Source organism: Phoca vitulina, unplaced genomic scaffold, assembly GCF_004348235.1.
Source record: "Phoca vitulina isolate PV1807 unplaced genomic scaffold, GSC_HSeal_1.0 scaffold20, whole genome shotgun sequence".
NCBI lineage: Eukaryota > Metazoa > Chordata > Mammalia > Carnivora > Phocidae > Phoca > Phoca vitulina.
The window spans coordinates 19,443,495-19,460,980 of NW_022589723.1; the positions used below are offsets into that span (position 1 = coordinate 19,443,495).

Genomic DNA, 17,486 nt, shown 5'->3' on the forward strand with positions numbered 1-17,486 from the left:
AAACCCAGATTTGGTGACAAATCTGGTCAATGATAAGATACAACTCCTGAGCAGAGAATCAGAAATGGGATGGAGGGAGTCCTGTGCAAAAGAGGAGAGAGGGAAGCTGAATGGCTCTACATCAGGACCGGGGCTCCTGTCAAACAACCGGCTGCTAAATCTAAACAGCGACTCAAGGCAAATACACTTCAATTCAAAACTGGGACTGGAGACAAACTCACATCAATTCTGAATGGCATCAAAAAAAAAAAAAAAATGGCATCAGTATGCTAGTACCCACTCCTTTTTAATTTTTAAACAATTTGGTATAATAATTAGTCAAATTAGATAAATGTCTTGATGCAATTAGGATGAGAGGGAGAAAACATGATTTGGTTTTGCTGTCTTTGTGGCGTTGACTTAAAAGTTAGTAAAGCTTGGGTGCCTGGGTGGCTCAGTTGGTTAAGCAACTGCCTTCGGCTCAGGTCATGATCCTGGAGTCCCGGGATCGAGTCCCGCATCGGGCTCCCTGCTCGGCAGGGAGTCTGCTTCTCCCTCTGACCCTCCTCCCTCTCATGCTCTCTGTCTCTCATTCTCTCTCTCAAATAAATAAATAAAATCTTTAAAAAAAAAAAAAAAGTTAGTAAAGCTTGCTGGCTAAATATACTACAGCATCAATACACCAAAAATGAAATGAGTTATATCAGAAGACATTCATCAATTTTTAAATGTTAAATCTTCAGAAACTCCATGCTTTAGTAACCCCTGTAAAGCTAACTCCATACAATATCGGCCCTGTAGGGACGGAGAACCCGTGTTTGTCAAAGGCTCACTACCAGGGGTTGCAGGGAGGGTGTGTTTCATGAGGACAGAGCTTCAGGTGGGGAAGATGGAAAAGTTCTGGAGGTGGGCAGCGATAATGGCTGCACAGCAATGTGAACATGATGCCACAATAATGCCACAGAACTATGCACTGAAAAATGGTTAAGTGGTAAATTTTATGTTTCGTGTATTTTACCACAATTAAAATAGTGCATGAAAGACACCTTAGATTTGAGAGCGTCCAGTGTGCATGTTTACTATCCACTTATCTCCATCCTAAATGTTCTCATCCAACTTCAGTTAGATAATCAGAAAGCAAAGTACTTGGAGCACATTCTCTTAGTACCTCACAGAAACACGTGAGTTAACGTTCATTGTTTTTCTAGAGAGGCAAGAGGAGGATTATGCAAGGTGAGTCAGTGATTACTGCGTTACGCAGGGCTTTCTGCTCTATTACATAATTCTGCTGCCTTCTCCGAGTCTTTCCTCTCTGCTTAGTATATGTGTGTTGCTTCTCACATGGAACCAGGCATTTCAGGTAACAAGGAAAATTATGGGGTGAGTTGGAGAATAACAGGAAGAAAACTTGGAAGAAAAATTTTAATGTTTTATCAGACATCTTCTTTACGAACAAGCCATGTTGTACTGAACGTCTTTAATACCTTTTTAACTAGAGCATCATATTCCCTATATATATGGACCACACTAAATATTTTTAATTTACTTGTAAGATCTCAAAACAGACTATTTCTGTTTATGAAGAAACTTAATTTACTCTGCAATTTAATGCAAGTATATCAAATTAACTTTGATTACTGTTCAACCTGAGCCCCACTGTACAAGAAGGCATACAGACATGTTACAAGAAAGACTGTTCCCTACAGTGAGAGTTTTCAGTGAAGACTGGAAAGCGTTCATATCTGCACCTTAGCCCCGATCTAAGGAAGGAAAAGACCTCGGTGCAGATTCTGTCATCATTTATGTTCCCTACGAGAATTTTGTTGAACATAAACTGACCTTTAATACTTTTTTGATGCTGTTAATTGTTGATGTTAGCAATGACCTTACTTTCTGATCATCATTCAGGTAGTCAGCATGTCGAACACACATGAACAGGATATATGCTGGTAACCCTGGAATCAAATTGACTGCCACACCACGTGGCTTCAGTTCTGAAAGGAAATGAGGAAAAATAATCTTAATAACATTGAAAATCTTCATGAGGAATGCTTTGTGAGATATAAAAGCACAGTTCTCGTGAAAGAATTCAATCATTCAGGGTTAAGAGGTCATATTAAAAAAGCATATTTTAATAGCTCATCAAGTGGAGAAATTGTTAAGGGTGGGGACCTGTGAATCTTAGAACTCCCAAATTTATATCTCTTGCCCTGACTTCTCACTTGAACTCCAGTTTCATGTATCAACTGTCTTCTTGACACCTCTGCTTAAGCACGTCAAACTGAGTCCATCCCGAATGAAACCAACGATTCTCTCCTTCCAGGAGTTGTCCCCATCTCAGTAAATAGGCTGTTCCAGAATTCTGGCTTCTCAGGTTATAAGCTTTGTCAATATCTTTGACTCCTTTGTTTTCTCACACCACATGTCTAATCCAACGATAAATCCTGTTGGCTCTACCTATAAAACACATCCAGAAACTTACTTACTCTACTAGCTACCCTACAGTAGGCCACCATCATCTTCTCCTGGACTGTGGTGATGGCTTCCAGACTAGTCCCTTGATTCATCCCCTGCTCCCCAGTAGTACCTTTTTCACACAATGACCAGGTTATTCTATACACAAATGCCACTCTTGTTCTGAAAATCTTCAGAGTAGCTTCTCTTCTGTCATTTATAAAATCAAAAATCTTCACTATGATCTGTGTGATCTGCCCCTGTTCCCCTTTCCCAGCTCACTGTGCTCTAGTAACATTTCTCCCTCTCATCCTAATTGCAAGAAGACATTCATCTAATTTAACTCAGCATGAGTCTCCTTGCTGTTGGCTGAACATGTCAGGCAGGCTCCCACCCCAGGGCCTATGTACTTACTGTTTTCTGCCTCAAATGTTCTTTCCTCAGATATCAGTATGATTTGCTTCCTTACTTCCTTTGATCTCTGTCCAAAGATCTATGAAAGAGAACTTTCCTGACAACTTTATGTAAACTACTACACTTGCCTTTACTCTTTATCCTTTGACCCCATTATATGTATATTTTTTCTCTATTCTCCCCAAGCCCCCCAATGTAAGATCTATGAGAATAGGGATCATGAATTACTTTATCCATTACCCAGTACCTAGAAAATGTTTAGCATTTGGTAGGAGCTCACTAAATGTTTATTGAATTGATGAATCTTTGTTAACTCGATTCTTAAAAACCACTGGCTTCTTAACATTTTTGCTAAATGAAGATCATGGTGAAACTTAAGTGACTCTGCACCTATATATAGTACTTGGTTTAATGCCATGAACCCCAAGAACATTAAATCAAGTATAAGCCAATCACATTGCTGTCAGCCCACACCTGCCAGGAGGAATGCTATGCAAAGGCTGAACAGAGAGGTTTTCCCTTTTTCAGTTCACAATTTTCAGGCTGTGTGTATTCCCAACTCATTTCCCACCCTCCCTAAAGAGCCTTCTTGCAGAACCAATGGGCTTATTTCCCATCTTGACCCTACACTTCTCTAAAATGCTTCTTCCGTGTCCATTTCATTTGTCCAGTCCTCTCCTTCCACAGCTGGAATCCTTCCCTTAATTCTTTTGTTTTTTCCCTATTACCAAAGTGTTGTTCTTGACATATTTAGTTGTGAAAGGAAGCAAGGAAAAAAATGAAACTCGGGAAGTTAATTGGCCCAGAGCAGTGGTGTTCAACTGTGGATACACTTCAGAATCCTCTGAAAGATTGAAAAAAATGTATTTGACATGGCCAGGCTCTTCCCTCTAGAGACGGTGATGTAATGAGTCTACGGTGGGGACCACACATCAATACTTCTCCAGATGTTCTAATCTGTAGCCAGAGTTAAGAAGGCCTGGTGGATCCTAGGCAAGTCTCCCTGTAGTTTGATTGATAAGGCAAGACTGGTCAGGACGCTACTACAGCAGGATAATGCACAGTGTGCGATGATGACGCAATTAACCAGTGCTGAATATTCTAAAAATTAGTGACTAGTCTTTCCCACCACTGACACATGTACCAGAAAGGCCTTCTATCCCATGCAGAAAATACTTGCCCAGAATCAGGTTCTTAACAAGCTTTTGTTCATCCTCCTTCTTGTATTCCAGCATTCCTTGGAAATCCTTTTCTTTCCTGGGAATGTTGACTGGACGGATGGGTTCATCAATGATCTGTCCTGGGGATATGTTCTCCATCTGGCCCACTTCATAAGAAATAAAAAGAAGAAAATTATTTTCCAGGTAGAAAAGATACAAGGGTTCCACATTCCAGTAATTTTAAATGAATTCTATAACAACAGAAACTTGCCATATTTGCCACCTAATTATATCCTCTTTAAATACTCTTTTCTGGGGCACTTGGGTGGCTCTGTTGGTTAAATACTCTTTTCTGCTAAAATTAGGTGGATAGATGGCAAAATTATATGGTAATGTCACTCCAACAGCCACTAATGCTTGGCTATTATCAACATCAATGAACTTTACCTGATTCAAGAACATTTTTTTGGGGGGGGGGTAATAAAGTTTACTTTGTAGTAAGATTAAATGTCCCCAAAGTAAGTGGTTTAACTTCTTGGTTAACTAATCGGTACCACCATAATGGTTAAAGATATTTAGACTTTAAGTAACAGAAGGGGAAAAAAAAACAGTATTCTATAAAGAGGCAGCAAGAGTATCAAAGATTCCCCCTCACATTTAGCTCTATGAATCCAGTCATTAAAGAAAAAGAACATTTACTTTAATTAAATGTATCACTGCAATCATTTTAAACCACATCAAGATAGCTGGTAGAATAGGATTTCTTACGTTAATCACCATACATTACATCATTAGTTTTTTTTTTAATTTTTTATTGTTATGTTAATCACCATACATTACATCATTAGTTTTTGATGTAGTGTTCCATGATTCTTTGTTTGTGTATAACACCCAGTGCTCCATTCAATACATGCCCTCCTTAATACCCATCACCAGGGTAACACATCCCCCCACCACCCTCCCCTCTAGAACCCTCAGTTTGTTTCTCAGAGTCCATAGTCTCTCATGGTTCGTCTCCCTCTCCGATTTCCCCCCCTTCATTTTTCCCTTCCTACTATCTTCTTCTTTTTTATTTTTTTAACATATAATGTATTATTTGTTTCAGAGGTACAGGTCTGTGATTCAACAGTCTTAAACAATTCATAGCGCTCAACAGAGCATATACCTCCCCCCAGTGTCTATCACCCAGCCACCCCATCCCTCCCAACCCCACCACTCCAGCAACCCTCAGTTTGTTTCCTGAGATTAAGAATTCCTCACATCAGTGAGATTATATGATACATGTCTTTCTCTGGTTGACTTATTTCGCTTAGCATAATACCCTCTAGTTCCATCCACATCGTTACAAATGGCAAGATTTCAATTTTTTGATGGCTGCATAATATTCCATTGTATATACATAACATAATAAAATTAAATTAAAAAAAAAAAAGAACCTCCAAAATCTGTTCACCATGATAAAAATGTTCTCATACTGATGGTAGTGATAATTTTCCACAACTTTATTAATAGATTAAAAACAATTAAATAGTATATGTAGGGTGAACTATATGGAATGTGAATTATATCTCCATAAAGCTGTCATTAAAAAATATATAAAAAAAAAATAAAGACACCCTGAAATATCAAAAAAAAAAAAGAATAGGATTTCTTCACACTAGTCAAAATGAACTATATCATTTTTCACAAAGGCCTCAAAGGCAAAGACCTAGGTTTCTTCTGCTATCTTTCATTCCCAAAGAAATCATGAGCAGATAAAACACTTCTATTTAATATGATTTCCTAAATATTTTCTTTCTTTCTTTTTTTTTTGCTTGTTTGTTTTTAGTCAAGTGCTAGAATTTTTGTTGTTTTTTTTTTTAAGATTTTATTTATTTATTTGACAGAGAGAGACACAGCGAGAGAGGGAACACAAGCAGGGGGAGTGGGAGAGGAAGAAGCAGGCTTCCTACCGAGCAGGGAGCCCGATGCAGGGCTCGATCCCAGGACTCTGGGATCATGACCTGAGCCAAAGGCACCCGCTTAACCGACTGAGCCACCCAGGCACCCCAGGTGCTAGAAGTCTTACCATGAAGTAACCATTAAAGTACAACCACTGGTTAATGACCCTTTCAGATGTTAAAAACTGTCACTATTGTTAGTGGGAAGTGCTAGGGAAGGGTTATGCTAAGGATTGAAAGAAGGAGGTCTCCCATTTCATTGCAAAATTGAGAAGTAAAGGGGAAATGCAAGGGGATGAAAGGAACACAGAGTTATGATGGTGTTTGTGGAAATATATGCTAATAAGCAGGATTTTTTATTCTTTCATCTGCAGGGAGGGGGCAGTTAAGAAATCTATTTGGGGATAGACTGAGTTGAATCTGTTGTCAAACAAACACAAGGCAGATCAGAAGCATGAGAACGTTTAACGTTGCTGATTCTCCAAAGTATCAGTGGTACTTCTTGTCACTCTGGGCGATTTCCTGGTTTAGTTCTGGGAAGCCGGTTCCACAGGACAAGGTTATCAGGGAGAACACCAATACCTGCCAGTGTTCCTGCTTATGTGGCCGAGAGCCAGCCTAGTGACACCCGGTCCACCTCAGGCCTGCAGCATCACACACCGGGCTTACCAGCACAGAAAATCACCACCATCCTTCAACACTATGGTATCTAAAGAGGGACCATACTGTGACTGGACAAGTCAGGGCTGTGGGTGTCTAGTGCTTCGTGGGCATGGTAAAATGTACGTCTCTATACAGGAGACAGGAGATTTAGGCCATCTAGTTTTACACGGATTACTTCTGGAGTTGGTTTAAACACAATAGCCCAGGGGTCTCGCAATCAGCCCACGGTGGCGTCTGCAGGTTGTGAAGTACAAAACCGCCATCTGTGGTACTAGTGGCTCTGAGCCACAGAAACAATTCCGAGGGGAACTGGGAGAAAACAGATTCAACATATCGTGTTCATCAATAAAGGTCCGTATTTGGACTCTATCCAACTGGAAGAGAATGTTTCAAGCCTACTGATTTCATCCACTGATGATGAGACCTACCATTATTTTACATAACACTGAAGAAGGAAAAACACTGCCAATTAAACTGCAATGGGTTCATTGACAGTTTTTGAAAGATGCAACCTAATTTGACATGTTAAAATGTAAAAATTTGAGTACCTCAGAATTTATGAAATATAGCAAATATATTTACTAGTAGATTTCACGTTTTAAAAGAAAGCTTCACTTTCATTTTGCAAAACCTCTAACCAAGGTATTTTTGGTTTTGTACAAAAACGTCAGAGACAAAATTTGCCATACTTTCATTAAAATTTTCTCTCTGCCTTTGAATTCCCTCAGAGATTTGAGTCTTTACAAAAATTCATAGATAAAATATGGATGTCAGCTCAACACGACCTTGATTTATGTAACAAGCCATCTACTAATTAAAATAAAATGTCAAAACGGAAAAAGTCACCTCAAAAAAAAGAACAAGAGGCAGTACCAACTGTCAGGGACCTAATCAATACGGGACATTAATAAGATGTCGCAACTAGAGTTCAGAATGACGATTTTAAAGATACTAGCTAGGCTTGAAAAAAGCATGGAAGATATTAGAGAAACCCTTTCTTGAGAAATAAAAGAACTAAAATCTAACCAAGTCGAAATCAAAAAGGCTATTAATGAAGTGCAATCAAAAATGGAGGTTCTAACTGCTAGGATAAATGAGGCAGAAGAGAGAATTAGTGATATAGAAGACCAAATGATGGAAGATAAAGAAGCTGAGAAAAAGAGAGATAAACAACTACTGGATCACGAGGGCAGAATTTGAAAGATAAGTGATACCGTAAGACGAAACAATATTAGAATAATTGGGATCCCAGAAGAAGAAGAAAGAGAGAGAGGGGCACAAGGTATAATGGAGCAAATTATAGCAGAGAACTTCCCTAATTTGGGGAAGGAAACAGGCATCAAAATCCAGGAGGCACAGAGAACCCCCCTCAAATTCAATAAAAATAAGTCAACACCCCAACATCTAATAGTAAAACTTACAAGTCTCAGAGACAAAGAGAAAATCCTGAAAGCAGCTCGGGAGAAGAGATCTGTAACCTACAATGGTAGAAACATTAGATTGGCAACAGACCTATCCACAGAGACCTGGCAGGCCAGAAAGGACTGGCATGATATATTCAGAGCACTAAATGAGAAAAATATGCAGCCAAGAATACTATATCCAGCTAGGCTGTCATTGAAAATAGAAGGAGAGATAAAAAGCTTCCAGGACAAACAAAAACTAAAGGAATTTGCAAACATGAAACCAGCCCTACAAGAAATCTTGAAAGGGGTCCTCTAAGCAAAGAGAGAGCCTAAAAGTAACATAGACCAGAAAGGAACACAGACAATATACAGTAACAGTCACCTTACAGGCAATACAATGGCACTAAATTCGTATCTTTCAATAGTTACCCTGAATGTAAATGGGCTAAATGCCCCAATCAAAAGACACAGGGTATCAGATTGGATAAAAAAACTAGACCCATTGATATGCTGTCTGCAAGAGACTCATTTTAGACCCAAAGACACCCCCAGATTGAAAGTGAGGGGGTAGAAAACCATTTACCATGCTAATGGACACCAAAAGAAAGCTGGGGTGGCAATCCTTATATCAGACAAATTAGATTTTATTTTTATTATTATTTTTAAACATTTTTTACTTATTTATTTGACAGAGAGAGAGACAGCGAGAGAGGGAACACAAGCAGGGGGAGTGGGAAAGGGAGAAGCAGGCTTCCCGCGGAGCAGGGAGCCCGATGCGGGGCTCGATCCCAGGACCCTGTGATCATGACCTGAGCCGAAGACAGACGCTTAACGACTGAGCCACCCAGGCACCCTGACAAATGAGATTTTAAACCAAAGACTATAATAAGAGATGAGGAAGGACACTATATGATACTTAAAGGGTCTATCCAACAAGAAGATCTAACAATTGTAAATATCTATGTCCCTAACATGGGAGCAGCCAATTATATAAGCCAATTAATAACAAAAGCAAAGAAACACATCGACAACAACACAATAATAGTGGGGCACTTTAACATCCCCCTCACTGAAATGGACAGATCATCTAAGCAAAAGATCAATAAGGAAATAAAGACTTTAAATGACACACTGGAGGGGTGTCTGGGTGGCTCAGTCGGTTAGGCGTCTGCCTTCGGCTCGGGACATGATCCCAGGGTCCTGGGATTGAGCCCCACATAGGGCTCCCTGCTCCGCGCGAGGCCTGCTTCTCCCTCTCCCACTCTCCCTGCTTGTGTTCCCTCTCTCGCTGTGTCTTTCTCTGTCAAATAAATAAATAAAATCTTAAAAAAAAAAAAAAATAAATGACACACTGGACCAAATGGACTTCACAGATATATTCAGAACATTCCATCCCAAAGCAACAGAATACACATTCTTCTCTAGTGCCCATGGAACATTCTCCAGAATAGATCACATCGTAGGTCACAAATCAGGTCTCAACCAGTACCAAAAGACTGGGATCATTCCCTGCATATTTTCAGACCACAACGCTTTGAAACTAGAACTCAATCACAAGAGGAAAGTTGGAAAGAACTCAAATACATGGAGGCTAAAGAGCATCCTACTAAAGAATGAATGGGTCAACCACGAAGTTAAAGAAGAATTTTAAAAATTCATGGAAACAAATGAAAATGAAAACACAACTGTTCAAAATCTTTGGGATGCAGCAAAGGCAGTCCTAAGAGGAAAGTATATAGCAATACAAGCCTTTCTCAAGAAACAAGAAAGGTCTCAAATACACAACCTAATGCTACACCTAAAGGAGTTGGAGAAAGAACAGCAAATAAAGCCTAAATCCAGCAGGAGAAGAGAAATAATAAAGATCAGAGCAGAAATCAATGAAATAGAAACCAAAAGAACAACAGAACAGATCAATGAAACAAGGAGCTGGTTCTTTGAAAGAATTAACAAGATTGATAAACCCCTGGCCAGACTTATCAAAAAGAAAAGAGAAATGACACAAATAAATAAAATCATGAATGAAAGAGGAGAGATCACAACCAACACCAAAGAAATACAAACAATTATAAGAACATATTATGAGCAAATATATGCCAGCAAATTAGATAATCTGGAAGAAATGGATGCATTCCTAGAGATGTATCAACTACCAAAACTGAACCAGGAAGAAATAGAAAACCTGAACAGACCTACAACCACTAAGGAAATTGAAGCAGTGATCAAAAATCTCCCAACAAACAAAAGCCCAGGGCCAGATGGCTTCCCAGGGGAATTCTACCAAACATTTAAAGAAGAATTAATACCTATTCTTCTGAAACTGTTCAAAAAAATAGAAATGGAAGGAAAACTTCCAAACTCGTTTTATGAGGCCACCATTACCTTGATCCCCAAACCAGACAAAGACCCCATCAAAAAGGAGAATTACAGACCAATATCCCTGATGAACATGGATGCAAAAATTCTCACCAAAATATTAGCCAATAGGATCCAACAGTACATTAAAAGGATTCTTCACCACGACCAAGTAGGATATATCCCTGGGCTGCAAGGCTGGTTCAACAACTGCAAATTAATCAATGTGATACAATACATTAATAAAAGAAAGAACAAGAACCATATGATCCTCTCAATAGATGCAGAAAAAGCATTTGACAAAGTACAGCATCCTTTCTTGATCAAAACTCTTCAGAGTATAGGCATAGAGGGTACATACCTCAGTATCATAAAAGCCGTCTATGAAAAACCCACAGCGAATATCATTCTCAATGGGGAAAAACTGAGAGCTTTCCCCCTAAGGTCAGGAACACAGCAGGGATGTCCACTATCACCACTGCTATTCAACATAGTATTAGAAATCCTAGCCACAGCAATCAGACAACAAAAAGAAATAAAAGGCATCAGAATTGGCAAAGAAGCAGTCAAACTCACACCCTTTGCAGATGATATGATACTTTATGTGGAAAACCCAAAAGACCCCACCCCAAAACTGCTAGAACTCACACAGGAATTCAGTAAAGTGGCAGGATATAAAATCAATGCACAGAAATCAGTGGCATTCCTATACACCAACAACAACACAGAAGAAAGAGAAATTAAGGAATTGATCCCATTTACAATTGCACCCAAAACCATAAGATACCTAGGAATAAATCTAACCGAAGAGGCAAAGGATCTGTACTCAGAAAACTATAAAATACTCATGAAAGAAATTGAGGAAGACACCAAGAAATGGAAAAACGTTCCATGCTCATGGATTGGAAGAACAAATATTGTGAAGATGTCAATCCTACCTAGAGCAATCTACACATTCAATGCAATCCCTATCAAAATACCATCAACTGTTTTCAAAGAAACGGAACAAATAATCCTAAAATTTGTATGGAACCAGGAAAGACCCCGAATAGCCAGAGGAATGTTGAAAAAAAAAAGCAAAGCCGGTGGCATCACAATACCAGACTTCAAGCTCTATTACAAAGCTGTCATCATCAAGACAGTATGGTACTGGCACAAAAACAGACACTTGGATCAATGGAACAGAATAGAGAGCCCAGAAATGGACCCTCAACTCTATGGTCAACTAATCTTCGACAAAGCAGGAAAGAATGTCCAATGGAAAAAAGACAGTCTCTTCAACAAATGGTGTTGGGAAAACTGGAGAGCCACATGCAGAAGAATGAAACTGGACCATTTCCTTACACCACACACAAAAATAGACTCAAAATGGTTGAAAGACCTAAATGTGAGACAGGAATCCATCAAAATCCTAAAGGAGAACACAGGCAGCCACCTCTTCGACCTCAGCCGCAGCAACTTCTTCCTAGAAACATTGCCAAAGGCAAGGGAAGCAAAGGCAAAAATGAACTATTGGGACTTCATCAAGATAAAAAGCTTTTGCACAGCAAAAGAAACAGTCAACAAAACCAAAAGACAACCGACAGAATGGGAGAAGATATTGGCAAATGACATATCAGATAAAGGGCTAGTATCCAAAATCTAGAAAGAACTTATCAAGCTCAACACCCAAAGAACAAATGATCCAATCAAGAAATGGGCAGAAGACACGAACAGACATTTTCCCAAAGAAGACATCCAAATGGCCAACAGACACATGTAAGTGCTCAACATCGCTCGGCATCAGGGAAATCCAAATCAAAACCTCAATGAGATACCACCTCACACCAGTCAGAATGGCTAAAATTAACAAGTCAGGAAACGGCAGATGTTGCCGGGGATGTGGAGAAAGGGGAACCTCCCTACACTGTTGGTGGGAATGCAAGCTGGTGCAGCCACTCTGGAAAACAGTATGGAGGTTCCTCAAAAAGTTGAAAATAGAGCTACCATACGATCTAGCAATTGCACTACTGGGTATTTACTCCAAAGATACAAATGTAGGGATCCGAAGGGGTGCGAGCACCCTGATGTTTATAGCAGCAATGTCCACAATAGCCAAACTATGGAAAGAGCCAAGATGTCCATCAACAGATGAATAGATAAAGGAGATGTGGTGTGTATATATAATGGAATATTATGCAGCCATCAAAAGGAATGAAATCTTGCCATTTGCAACAGTGTGGATGGAACTGGAGGGTATTATGCCGAGCAAAATAAGTCAATCAGAGAAAGACATGTATCATATGATCTCACTGATATGAGGAATTGTTAATCTCAGGAAACAAACTGAGGGTTGCTGGACTGGTGGGGTGGGGTGGGAGGGATGGGGTGACTGGGTGATAGACAATGGGGAGGGTATGTGCTATGGTGAACGCTGTGAATTGTGTAAGACTGTTGAATCACAGACCTGTATCTCTGAAACAAATAATACATGATATGTAAAAAATAAAAATAAAAAGAAGAAGATAGTAGGAAGGGAAAAATGAAGGGGGGAAATCGGAGGGGGAGATGAACCATGAGAGACTATGGACTCTGAGAAACAAACTGAGGGTTCTAGAGGGGAGAAGGGTAGGGGGATGGGTTAGCCTGGTCATGGATATTAAAGAGGGCACGTACTGAATGGAGCACTGGGTGTTATACGCAAACAAAGAATCATGGAACACTACATCAAAAACTAATGATGTAATGTATGGTGATTAACATAACATAATAAAATAAAATTAAAAAAAAAAAGAAACAAAAAATAAAATGTCAGCATGAGGAAAATATAACGCCTGAAAGAAAGAAGCCAGGACCACATCCCAGTTTTCAAAGACTCATAAGACCTTGGGAGTCATTTGGTCCAATATTCTGTCTAATACAGGCTTTCTTCTAGAAAAACCTGAAGCCATCCCTATTTTCATTTTCTGGATTCTTTATACGTGAGGGGAAACTATTCCTGAACCTTTTTGTCCTAGAAAAGGAAAGGAAATTGGACAACTTTTTAAAAACTTATTTTTCCTCACTTTGGAACCAGAAAGATCTTGATTTTAGGTTTAATAGAGATAGTTGAATAAATTCCTGTAAGTCGAGAATTTTCATTGGAAACTAGGACACAAAGGAGAGAAGTCAGTGGTCCCTGAAGGCGTGGGCTCTGGTTCCAGTTTGGCTACTCCCTGTCTGAGGCCTGGGCAGTCACTGACGGTTCCTGGGCCTCCGTTTTTTACTCCCACGAAATAATTAACTGATTTCTAGAATTCTTTTAGGTCTAAATTTCCTGACTCTTTGAGAGTTGAGAAGCAACACCCACTCCTGGGTTAAAATATAGCACCAAGTGATCAAATTTTGAAACACTCTCCATTTCGGCTTTATAACTTCTGCTAAAAATGATGTATGTTGGCGTTTTAAAAAAAGGCTTCACTGGCTTCTAAAAAAGTCTCCTTAATTAAGGGTAGCCCATAGGAGGAGGCATGACTCTTGCTATTTTAAACCAGAAGAATGTAAGTATGTTATATTTAGAGAAAAATATAAGAAAACTTTTAGTTTTTAAAAGGTGCTTTGTTGGGCGCCTGGGTGGCTCAGTTGGTTGGGCGACTGCCTTCAGCTCAGGTCATGATCCTGGAGTCCCTGGATCGAGTCCCGCATCGGGCTCCCTGCTCGGCGGGGAGTCTGCTTCTCCCTCTGACCCTCCCCCCTCTCATGTACTCGCTCTCTCTCATTCTCTCTCTCTCAGATAAATAAATAAAATCTTTAAAAAAAAAAAAAAAAAAAAAAGGTGCTTTGTTGTAGAAAGTTCCCTGTATTTTCTGAATAAAGGAGGATACGGAAATAGGAAGAGAAAAGTGTTAGAAGAGCTTGTTACCTTTAGTCTCTAATTTGGGGGAGGAGGACTCAGCACGAGCCCAAGTCACATACATCTATCTCATTTTATTCCTTAGATATATATCATTTAACTTGAGATATAACTTTTCTTAAGAATACGGTGTCTTTTTGTTTAATCTGTGCAGTGCCTTCTCAAATGCTACTTACAGGTTTGAGAACATAGCCAGCAAGATAGTTTAACTGATGAGACTGATTTCTGATTGATAATGGCTTAAAATCGCTGACATCTTGAAATATCGTAACCTCTCTCAATTAAAATATACATATTAAAGAAAGCTGAGTAAAAACTTATAAGTAGCTAATAAGCTAATAATAAGTAGCTTTGCTTTTCACCAAATTTTACTAATGTATTGCAAAGAAATTAAAAGTTAAAAAAAATCTACTAGTTAATATCCTTAAAATCTGTTCTTTCAGGCACTCTTGTCTAATTATCATCTCATGATATAATTAAAGCAGAGTTAAGTGCAGAAACGTTCTCTGAATAAAGATTTTTTAAGTTTTGTTGATAGACATTATAGTCTGTGTGTGTGATTTGGAGGTTCAAAATTTTAGTGTAATATATGAGTTGTGCAATGCTAAAGGTTTATAAATAAATTATGACTGCAAAGTAACCTGTCTGATTTCTAAACAAATATTTCAGCATTTGTACATCCAGTTTTTTGGATGTACATCCAAATATTTCAGCATTTGTACTATCCTCTTCAAAGTAAGCAACTATATTGCCATTCTAAATATTTTTGGAACTTACTTATTCATTCAACAAACATTTATGATAGATCAGTCACTATGCTAGGTGCTACTGGGTGCTATGAAAACAAGGGGAAACAAGAGGTGGTCCCTATGCTCAGGGAGCTCATGTCCATTGAGGAAGCCAGTGATTCAAACAGAAAAATTGCTAAAAACATGACAGTGAAAACCACAAAAAATGTGAGCCATTGTGGTACCCAGAGGCCAGAGGCATCAAGCCTGCCTCGGTGATCAGGAGAGGCTGCTCTTGAGAATGTGACATATGACTCTGGTCCCAAAGGATGAGCAAGACTTGACCAAGAGAAGTAGGAAGACCAAACAGAAAGGACAGTTATGACAGACCTGGCATGTTGGAAGAATGAAAACCACACAGAGTTAACATGGTAGACTCTTCTGAACATTCCAAATTACGCTGAATGACATTGAGAGAATAGCTGGGTAGTCAGACTGCACAGTATCATTTTTGGTCAAAACTGCACTGGTTTGAAGGCAATTCCAAAGAGGGTCTCTAAGTCTCTTGAACAATGAGAACATTGTTGGAATAAGCTTAAAAGTTGGCTTTATCTCCATTCACTGCTATACCCCTGGTACCTAGGTAAATACTTAGTGAAGGAACAAACACACTAATCCAAAAGACATGATTCATTTGCATATAATAACAATTGATATTTGATCATTTTTTAAGGTGTTTTCCCCATCATCATATATAAATCATGAAATGTTAAAAAAATCTTATTTCTTTATAATCATTCATATTTTTTTTTCCTCCATTAGATTCTTTGAGGACACAAACTTTGTCTTACTCATCATAGTATCCCTAATACTAACTGTAAGTATAATAACAGTTAAGTTGTATATAGCATCTGCTATGTGTCAGGAAATACACTAAATACATTACACACATTAATTCATTTCATCCTTATAAACTGTCAGGTAGACACCTTTAACATTGATCACTCCCATTTAACAGGTGGGGAAACTGAGGCATAGAGAGGTTCAATAACTTGCCCAATATCAGATGACTAATAGAAGAGCTGGGAGTTGAAGCCAAGAAGCTTGGCTCCAGAATCCATGTGCTTAACCTCCATGTTATACTACCAAGCACAGTGTATAGCACATAGAAGATAGTCATTAGATGTTTGTTGAGCGAATTCTCTCTCTTCGCAAGGAACATTTTTCCCTACTTAGCAATGGAAACTTCCACTCCACAGAGGTCAGGTTTGCTGAAAGTCATTTTTGTTATCATCATAATATCCGCATGCAAACCTGTTAGACCACTGGTGTAGCAATACAAAAATCAAGATTTGGCAACGGTTATAAAAGCATGTTGAAATACCTTCTAGTTCACCAATTTTTTTGGCAAATACTTTCAGTTGTTTTTTGAGTTTCCGAACAGTCTTATCTTGTTTTTCAAGCTGTTCCATCAAATCCTAAAGATTAAAATGAGAAATATAATAGAAAGATCAAAATGGGCCTTCTAAAATGCACAGAGGAAAAGCAGACACAAAATCACAGGCGCAACACTGTTAGTTTTACATAAAAGCTCCAGAAAAGCTCGCTGGTGGAGCCTCCACCTGGCGAAAATTGGCAGGCATGGAAACGCAGCTACAGGAAAAGCCAAATGTTAAAATACACACTGCAGTAAATCCTTTACAGCGTGATGGAGAGCAGGCTCACTGGGGAGTCTTTTCCAGCAGGACTCCATGTGGGTAAAACAATTAAATGCTCGTAAAATGTACTGCTTTTTCAGTGGAATGCTTTCTCTCAAGGGAGGAGAGGCAAAATAAATTTTGACAGATGCTCAAAAAGTTCTGTGGGGACACAATTTTAGGGATGGCTGAAATGAGCTCGGGGCTTCTGACTGACACCCGTGTGTGAGACCCACCCTTCAGAGATGCTAACTTTTGTCGTGTAACTTAAGAAGTTTGGGGAATTAAAAGGTAACTTGAAAAACTAACCACAGAGAAAGGATAAAGAGTGATCTGCTGACCTACGTCCTAGTGGCAGGTGGCATAACACACCCATAACATTTTACAGGGGACATAATTTTGCTTATAGAGGAAAAAGGGGGCAATTCCAAATGCTATATATGCAAAAAAAGAAAAAAAAACCCAATACATTCAAGGGGACAGGGTAAAAAAGTCTGTGATGACTGTCTATTTAATCAAGAATTCTCGAATCACAGGCAATGTTAAGAGATCAAAAAGTAGGGGTGCCTGGGTGGCTCAGTCGTTAAGCGTCTGCCTTCGGCTCAGGTCATGATCTCAGGGTCCTGGGATCGAGCCCCGCATTGGGCTCCCTGCTCGGCGGGAAGCCTGTTTCTCCCTCTCCCACTCCCCCTGCTTGTGTTCCTGCTCTCACTGTCTCTCTCTCTCTGTAAAATAAAGAAATAAAATCTTTAAAACAAAAAAAAAGAGATCAATAAGTAAGAAGAAAGTGGGTAACAGCAGGCTCGAAGCTTAGGAGAG

At 39.2% G+C, this 17,486-nt stretch overlaps 1 protein-coding gene across 3 annotated transcripts in view; it reads right to left on the reverse strand.

Annotated features, from left to right (window-relative positions):
- Nucleotides 1–17,486, reverse strand: part of MYO5A (myosin VA) — a 196,808-nt gene that overhangs the window by 14,910 nt on the left and 164,412 nt on the right. For all 3 annotated transcript variants that reach the window (XM_032417787.1, XM_032417786.1, XM_032417788.1), the window contains 3 exons: nucleotides 16,355–16,448; nucleotides 4,028–4,174; nucleotides 1,819–1,973 (listed from right to left, as the gene is read on the reverse strand). In XM_032417787.1, the coding sequence (XP_032273678.1) occupies nucleotides 1,819–1,973; nucleotides 4,028–4,174; nucleotides 16,355–16,448 (396 nt within the window). The remainder of the gene's footprint in view (nucleotides 1–1,818; nucleotides 1,974–4,027; nucleotides 4,175–16,354; nucleotides 16,449–17,486) is intronic.